General features: G+C 32.3%; 1 protein-coding gene across 1 annotated transcript in view; it reads right to left on the bottom strand.

The window, feature by feature from the left end:
- Positions 1-729: 729 nt before the first annotated feature.
- The window catches only part of LOC127710754 (NAD-dependent protein lipoamidase sirtuin-4, mitochondrial-like), a 37,596-nt gene continuing 28,646 nt past the window's right edge, over positions 730-9,679 (bottom strand). The window contains exons 3-4 of the mRNA XM_052216716.1: positions 3,903-4,052; positions 730-2,481 (exon numbers count right to left, since the gene is read on the bottom strand). Coding sequence (XP_052072676.1) covers positions 2,338-2,481; positions 3,903-4,052 — 294 coding nt within the window. The 3' untranslated portion in view covers positions 730-2,337. The remainder of the gene's footprint in view (positions 2,482-3,902; positions 4,053-9,679) is intronic.

The raw sequence follows: 9,679 nt of genomic DNA, 5'->3' as shown, positions 1-9,679 counted from the left end.
GATTCTGAACGATAATGTATAGCACATTGCAAATACACTTTGCAACAACAACAAATTAAGTTACAAATTTTTGTTACGATAAAGGTTCATTTACCATGCAAAAGTACATTTCCTGCATCAAAATATATATATCCCCTATACTGTATAAACAATATAATGAAAAATAAACACACGATGTCATATATTTTATTACAGTTTCCTCGTGTTAGAGTTATGCTTAATTGTTTCACTATTTACTAGTATTCAAGTTGTGCATTTTCTGAATAAATATATAACATGTCCTCATTTGTCAGTGGCAGCTGAAATATCTGTCCTTTATCCGATGACCAAGCACCTCCTTATTCTATTTACTACTGATATGTTTTTGTCTTGAATATGCCTGAAAATTTGCCACTGGGTGTTAACAATCAACAAATCTTAAATATTTGCATTAAGGCTTCAAACTTTCAGTATATAATGAAAACAAAACTGTCAAAATAGCAGTTCCGTGAAACCTAGTCATTCATAATTGAATATGAGCTAAGACCTATCCACAGATATATTTGCTACTAGTTCTATTATTGAAAGATGAAAGATGTTAATGTAGGGATTCTGCTGGGGTTTTTTTGGAGGGGGAGTAATTTTTTTATTGTGTTTTTAAGGAGAGGCGTTGTAAGTCCCTTGCTCATTTTAAATTTGTTCAAAGTTTATGATTGAATGAATGAATGAATGAATGAATGAATGAATGAATGAATGAATAAACAGTTTATTAGAGTGCAACCTGAATATATACAATATAATGTACATTGAGTATTAGCAAAATAATTCAGACAGACAAATACGCCTTTGATGCACTATCATCTTTTAACTCTATATATAACAGATATAAGAAAATGAGTTCAAAATTATAACATTGAAATGCAGACATGTGCATTGTCTTAACTTTGATATTTGCAATAGACAGTTATAGATAGTCCAGTCTAACGTTGGAGCATTCTATAAAATAAAGTTTGCTACAAGTTTGATATTAGCATTAAAATTACTGAAATGGCTTCGTTTGAAGAGAGTTCATCAATATTTTCTGAATGAATATATGATAACTCATGTAACAGTTTGTTTCGTCCATTAGTATAACGGATCATAACGGTCACAATAGAAAAGTTAATGTGTTTCGTCTTCAATCGAACCTGAATCACACAATTTACACAAACGTAGATGTGTCAAATGGCTATTTTTAGAACATTTGCGAAATGTTCTTAAAGAGAGGCGAAAGATAACACTAAAATGACGTCACAAAATAAATCTGGACTGAAGTGCCAAAATTTTATTATCTTTTAAATTTGTCAATATAATTAACAAAATTTTGAAAGGCTTGAAGAAACGTTCTTGCAATCATAGTTATGGGCTAATTAATAATTGTTATCATACCTCCGTCTTCCCTATATAATATGAAATTTCTATCTAAAATGTATAAGTAGAACAAATATTTGTTTTAACTTAATCTTATGTTCAGGTGTTAAAAACAAAACTAACTGAGGTGCTATTGTTCACCAATATTCTTAAAGGGGCATTAGCTACGAATTAGACAAAACAAATTAAAATGTGAATTTTTTTCAAACATTTATAAGAGCGGAATATAGAAAAAAATATATCACTATTACCAGTCAGTTTGGTTCAATTTCGACAAAATAAGTTGAAAAACATTTAGTGGAGATGGGTCGCGCACGTGTTTCAGCACAATGTCAGCATGTTCATTCATTAAAAAGAAAAAAGAAAAGAATGTCAACATTAATGAAAAACGAAACAAGGGAGACACCTGGAATAACCATTTCGTTGACTGATATGGCAAACAAAGAATCATTCTTATACAGGTAAAACGATTATAAGCGATGAAATAAAACAAAAGTAGACCCCCATATATGCCAGTCTATTGATATTTATGTTTATATCGGGTTATATGACCGTCGGCAGTCTTAGGATGTCTTGATGGAAAATTAGATGGCGTCTAGTCGAAAATACTCACGAAAAGCTGATACATTATAACGAGTCCGTGTATTGTTAATTGTTTCTTTTGGACTTTTTATAATTTGGATATACGTTTTAGTATGTTATTAATTAAATATAAGGATTTGGACCAAATCAGTGAACATGAATTTAACAACAATGCTCCTTTAATGTTAAAGATTATAAAAATATAGGCAATACATAATTATGTATAAGCAAGCATTAGCCCTGATCGGATATTTCATTACACATTGTGAAGCTTTTAATTATATGTATATAAAATTGTTACCAACACCAATATGGAACAAAAATAATATTATAATCTAAAAAGCATGACATGATCTATATACTGTATCATATTTTGTCCAGAATTTCACTACATTTTGTGCTTATTTTAATGTTGGCCAGTTTATCTGCCTTTGTTGGTCCTATGTTAACAATACCAATTGGTTTCTCCTGTTTGTAAGCAGCTTCGACAAATCTGTAAGCTGAGGGTACCTTTAAAACATAAAATGATTGATTGATTTTTAACGCCACTTTCATCATTATTGTGCTATTTCGTGGCGGTCATTTTTTTATTGGTGGAGGAAGCTGGAGTGCCCAGATAAAACCACCGACCTTCGGTAGGAAAACTAACAGTCATAGTCAATTAAGATTGGAGTCGAGCGCACCTGCCATGTGCTGGAGTCTAACTCACAACCTCAGTGTTGACAGGCTAGTGATACAGAAGTTCGACTACTTAGACCACTTGGCCACCGAGACCTTAATCTAAAAAGGCAGTCATTTAGATATTACAGTGATAAGATAAATATTTCAGAAAAAAAATACAAGTTAGCTATACATAGCATAAACATATTAGATTAGCATGTAATTTCTAGTATATCAGGTATACCACTTGTCTCAGGAACATGTATATAATATTATTTTCATAGTTTTATGATGTCACGAATGGTCTACTGTAGATACAGTTTTTTAGTGTATGGATAATCAACTTTTACAGATTCAACATGGGAGCAGAATATCAGCTGAGATAATATAAATTATATGGTAAAAATTATTTGACTGAGAATGACTGAATACATTTTAAATGTTTATTTTTTTTTACCAATGAACTGTACTGGACTCGGTTTCAGCAAATAAACTGTATATGTTGATATTCAAAGACTGAAGTCAGTACAATCTTATTGTATTTCAGCTTGAATTATTTCATAATCACAATGTTGTGTGCTAATACGTAAGACTTGCTTTTTTAATACTTTTTATAACAATAAGCTATAATAATAAAAATGGGATTCTCAAAGTTGACATGTAAACATTTCTTTATGTCTTTTGTCTTTTTGTTGATAGTTGATATTTGCGCTTTATACAGATTTGACGAAACAAACACTTTCCAACTGATTTTTATACAGTCTGTTCTGGTGTTGGTCTGTTACAACACTATCTCATAAAAATGAGGGATTCAGCGGTCACATGCATGTTTAATCCAGCTATATTCTATATGTGCCTGTCCATAGTCAGGATCCTGTGATTCAGTGGTTGTTGTTGGTTGCTGTCTAGCAAATTTTTTTTTCCTAGTTATTACTTTAGAATAAATCAAGGCATTGGTTCTTTTGTTTGAATTATTTCACATTTTGTTCTGCTGGACCTTTTAGAGCTTAACAATAAAAGAAAATAGGACTTTATAAATTTCATGCGTCCGAAGTGCTTAAATTTCTCGATTTAATATAACAAGATATAGGAGTTGCTCATGGTTGAAGGTAGTACAGTGAATTATAATTGATTACGTCTTTGTCTACTTGTCTGCAAAATAATAAGTATTCAGCTTGTCTGCTTTTCACATTTACAATATGTTGGCTTTTGGTTAATAAATCACTCTACACACTTATTTATACTGGTTATACCCCAAGATACGTTCTTACCTCCAGTGATGATCCAAGTACAAGAAGACTATCTGACTCTGTCAGCTTGTTAGACACAAACTCTACTCGATCTTTCGGTACATAGTCTCCATAGAATACAATATCTGGTTTTAATACTCCACCACACTTCTTATTCTTACAAGATGGAACCTGAAAAAGGGAAGAGTCATATATTTGCAGTACACATATACTACTGAAAGGTTGTTTCTCAATAAAGATAGTGGGCCATGCAAAAACATAACGTGTTTAAGGTTTCCGCCTTTAGGAAAATAAGGATTTTTTTTTCATTTTTTTTAATTTGTTTTATTTTGAGTTTAAATGTATACATAGGAACCAACTGCATGGACCTGTATTCTTGTAAAAGTTCACTATACCGAAAAGATTCAATAAAAAGTTGGTCAGCCATTTTTAAGCATGAACAATAAGTTGAGTAGGGAAATGGTGCGTTTATAACTGATTTTATACTGCAAACGTTCTATTTGAGCAGTCAAAATGCGTTGACTGTATATTTCTATGTCATATACAGTCACTGACCCGATATCACTTTTCCTCATGAATATTCAAATAGTTCAAAACTATATTTAAATATTCATGACGAGCGCTTCAATCTGTCCTTGTTTCCAATGTTTACAACAAAGCGTGGAACGACTCAAATTTGTTTCTTTTACAATTGTTAGAAAAACATATTTCACTTGTTTATTTTTTTTGTTTAAAACCTATGTCATTATGTTTTATGCTTATTGTTGATATTTTAGTCCATACTCATACTCAAACGAATTCGTTCACCAACGATTGGTTTCAACAGGTAGATTAATGTACATTTCATTGTGCTGTATGTTTCTCCGCCAATGTGAGGCCTTTTTAATGGTGGATTTTTTCCAATATTTATATCAAATAAATAACAATAACACAACAAACAACAATTAAAAATGTGTTTTTCTAGATTGCAGTATAAAGACAATAATAGTGTATTGACTTGACATATCAACGATATAAGGATTCGGCCCGAAACGGGGAAAAAGCTCGGCAGAGCCTCGCATTTCCCCGTTTCTAAGCCTCATCCTTATATCGTTGACATGTCAAGTCAAGACACTATTATTGTCTATGTAAAAGATCAATACAGATACACCTATGATATATATATATATATAAAGGTAGTAATTCAGATTACCACAGTAACTGAATCATCGTAAAAAATACAAATATTTCGTTAAATTTCTGGGTTTTTTTTCATGCTTTTTCATGTTGCTTTATATATGTATATATATATATATATGAAGATGTTATGTAAATATATAGAGTCAATCCTAAATTGAGGTAAATTATATGGCCTTCCAAATACCGTTTCGATTCCTAACATCACTGAAGAGACATTAATTGTCGAAATCCGGATATGGTGTACTAATTTTTGCACCTTTCGTTCGCGGTATACCATCTTTTCCGCGAGTTTATTGTTTTCTGTTTGATATTAAATTAATATTTAAGATCCATTTTGTTACATCTGGTGATCATTTTATTTGGCAATCGCCAATGGCAGTCAGCAGGGTTTAAGAACATCTGTTGTTCGACCTGCTAGTCAAATGCGTTTTGTTAAAATATACTTTGTCACTTTTTTGGTCTTTTGGAAAATGTTGTTTGTGCTGTATTTAGACCCTTTTTACCAAGAAATTTTTTTTGCATGCACACGTATAAAAATTGCGGTTTTTATCCAACGCAATCATAGGTTTGAACGTTGTTTTCAATTTAGACTTGTTTATATTTTTTGCGTTTGGGCTTGTATTATATTAGCCTTCGGGTTTATATGATCCGTTCATCCTATTTCGACTCTTTAAAATTCAAGAGTCTATCCTAAATTCAGGTAAATTATATTGCCTTCCAAATACCGTTTGGATTCCTAACATCACTGAAGAGACATTAATTGTCGAAATCCGGATATAGTGTACTAATTTTTGCACCTTTTGTTCGCGGTATACCATCTTTTCCGCGAGTTTATTGTTTTCTGTTTGATATTAAATTGATATTTAAGATCCATTTTGTTACATCTGGTGATCATTTTATTTGGCAATCGCCAATGGCAGTCAGCAGGGTTTAAGAACATCCGTTGTTCGACCTGCTAGTCAAATGCGTTTTGTTAAAATTTACTTTGTCACTTTTTTGGTCTTTTGGAAAATGTTGTTTGTGCTGTATTTAGACCCTTTTTACCAAGAAATTTGTTTTGCATGCACACGTATAAAAATTGCGGTTTTTATCCAACGCAGTCTTAGGTTTGAACGTTGTTTTCAATTTAGAAATACTGAATAGACTTTTAACAGTTACTCCACAGGTACAGAATACACCATATTTTGCAATTTTAATTGCAAGACTACAAATGCTGTGTATCTTCTACAGTGTAAATGTAGTAAACAGTATGTTGGCGAGTCAGAACAGCCATTTCACAAACGAATGAACGGCCATCGTAGCGACTACGAATGCAAGCCAGACCTCCCTCTCAGTCGACATTTGAGATCCCCTGGACACACTAAGGCAGATCTCCCATTACAATCATAGACCACAACACTGCTTGGTCTAGGGAGGATAGACTCACTCCGGAAAGATTTTGGATAAGAAAATTAAAAACTTTGGCACCAAATGGGATAAATGAAAAGACGTAGTTCGAATTCGCGCAGTTCTTTACATTTGGGTTATATTACTTATTACTACACAGTCTCTGTTTCTATTTCTTTACCTTTGTCAACTCCTTAATTTTTTGTAATTATACCAGTTTAAATTTGCTTGGTTCTATTCATTTTGGAGGGATGAACAAGTACGCAGTCACGTTAAATTATTTAACCTTTGCCAAAATTTATTGTTATTGTTTTAATCATCAAACTGCTATTTATTTTGGATGTTTTAATACGCAGCCTTTGTTGTTACTACTCTACTGTTGTCAAATTTGAAATATCATACCAGCGTAGATCAGTCAGTGCTGTTTATTGGAAATGTATTTCCACGCTATCGTTGTTGTAACAGCTTAACTGTCGTCACCTGTGAAATAATTGTATCAATTCATATCACACATTACTCTTTTTATTTGAAGCATATCTTTGCAGTCTCTGTTGTAAATAGCTATATAACCTAAGTCATTTTTGAAATTTAAGAATTGTACAAGCGTCTCTATGACGTTCGGTTTTAACTGTTTTATTGTATAAATTTCAAGATTGTTATAGTTTAATCAGAATAGATTGATATGATTCATTTTACATCATAATCATACTGATGAAGGATATCTGTTATCAGAAATATTTATAGATAATTACATTTAATGTTTCCTTTTTTGTTATTGGTGCTGTTTTGTACACTTTTAAGGCGTTTATATAATTTATTTATTGTGTACATGTATCGTTACTTGTAACGATCCAGCGCCCTCGTGGGAAAGATCGTTGACTAATATTCAGACGTTTTATATAGACTTGGTTGTCTCTCAAAAACAGCTTCGGTGTCATTCGTGAGCATTGGAAAACAGTTGAAAAGAATTCCAAACTATCCAAGATTTTTCCCGAGCCTCCCATGATAGCTTTTAGGCAACCCAATAGTCTGCGTAACCTGCTGGTGCGGGCTGAAGTGTCTGATAATAGAAGTACTTCTGGAGAATGTCGTTCGTGTGATGAAAAACGCTGCAAATGCTGCCTACAGATGCATCACTCATCAACTTTTCACAGTAAGGCAACCGAAAATAACTATAAGATATTTTGCGATGTTAACTGCAAAAGTATGAATGTTATTTACATTCTAGAATGTTAGGTTTGTGGCCTTCAATATGTTGGTGAGTCAAAGCAGCCTTTCCACAAACGCCTCAATGGCCATAGGAGTGATATCTCTAAGAAGCCACTTCTCCCAGTTTCTCAGCATTTCAGACAGTCTGGTCACAAACGTGATGACTTTAACCGCATGAAGATCCTAGTGATCGAACAGAACATTCACTGGAGTGATGCCCAGCGACAGGTTCGGGAAAGCTTTTGGATAAAGGAATTAAATGTACATCATCCAAACGGCATCAATAAAAAATACTTAGTTTTATTTTTCACTCATTTTGGGATGTATATAAATATTTCGGATAACAGATATCCTTCATCAGTATGAGCACGAAGAAAAATGAATCAGATCAATCTATTCTGATTATTAAACTATAGCAATCTTGAATTCTATACGATATCTGTTATCCGAAATATTTATAGTTACATTTGTTCGTTTATTGTCATTTTTTGGTGATGTTGTACCCTTTTAGATTGGTTATATATTATATTTTGTAGTGTACTGTATCATATTTATATGATCCATCGCCCCGTAAGATTTATCGTTGGCTATTATTCAGTCATTTTATATATATATATATATATATATATATACAAGACTAAATTGAAAACAACGTTCAAACCTATGATTGCGTTGGATAAAAACCGCAATGTTTATACAAAATAAATTTCTTGGTAGAGGGGTCTGAATACAGCACTAACAACATTTTCCAAAAGACCAAATGAGTGAAAAAGTATATGACTAGCAGGTCGAACAACTGATTTTCTTAGACCCTGCTGACTGCCATTGGCGATTGCCAAATAAACGGATCACAAGATGTAACAAAATAGATCTTATTATCAATTTATTACCAAACAGAAAACAATAAACTTGCGGAAAAGATGGTATACCGCAAACATGAGGCGCAAAAAATTGTACACTATATCCGGATTTCGACAATAAATGTCTCTTCAGTGATGTAAGGAATCGAAACGGTATTTGGATTGCCATATAATTTACCTCAATTTAGGATAGACTCTTGAATTTTGAAAGAGTCAAAACAGGATGAACGGATCATATTATCCCGAAGGCAAATATAATACAAGCCCAAACGAAAAAATATAAACAAGTCTAAATTGAAAACAACGTTCAAACCTATGATTGCGTTGGATAAAAACCGTAATTTTTATACGTGTGCATGCAAAATAAATTTCTTGGTAGAGGGGTCTAAAAACAGCACAAACAACATTTTCCAAAAGACCAAATGAGTGAAAAAGTATATTTTAACAAAACGCATTTGACTAGCAGGTCGAACAACTGATGTTCTTAAACAATCGTCAAAATAATTTTCTCCTAAAGGAGAAAGAAGAATTATTCATAAACATTTTCAGCTCTGTATTTAATGATAAATGACATTTTAATTTACTAAAGGGGGTACAGAACACATAAGGGAGTTAACGCTTTAAAAGTCAGCTGTACTTTTTCATCACATACTATTAGTAAAGATAAATCAAGCTTCTCAATGATCAAAATTGGTGTTTGTCAAAATGCTATATATCCAATGAAATTATTCCTGTAAATTGTGTAGTTCAAATTTCTTGAAATTTTCATATTTTTGGCAACAGGTCAAAATAAATGTTTTTTTTTAAATTTTATGAAAATTAAACGAGCCAAATCTATTTTAGTCAAAGTATTAGGTACCCCCTTAAATAATATTTCTGTTTCATTTTAAAGAGTCTTTCGGAATGACATTAGACGTCTCCCTTGCATTTCATTTGTTAACGTCACACTACTGTAAACGTCAATCAATTATTTTATAACACTTATGTATAAAAGATTTTCGAATTCGTGCACTTCCCGGTAAATTTCCTATATCACAATGCTTATTTTACTACGTCACAATAAGAACCGATTGTTCGATGACTTCAGGTCGACCGGTGTATCTCATTCAATTTTAATGTTACAGGCATTTCTAGATTTAGACATTTTATAAATGACCGAATTTT

This window comes from Mytilus californianus, unplaced genomic scaffold (genome assembly GCF_021869535.1).
Source record: "Mytilus californianus isolate M0D057914Y unplaced genomic scaffold, xbMytCali1.0.p SCAF_8, whole genome shotgun sequence".
Taxonomy (NCBI): domain Eukaryota; kingdom Metazoa; phylum Mollusca; class Bivalvia; order Mytilida; family Mytilidae; genus Mytilus; species Mytilus californianus.
Note: the sequence above shows the minus strand (reverse complement) of the source record. Positions and strands in the feature narration are given on the sequence as shown.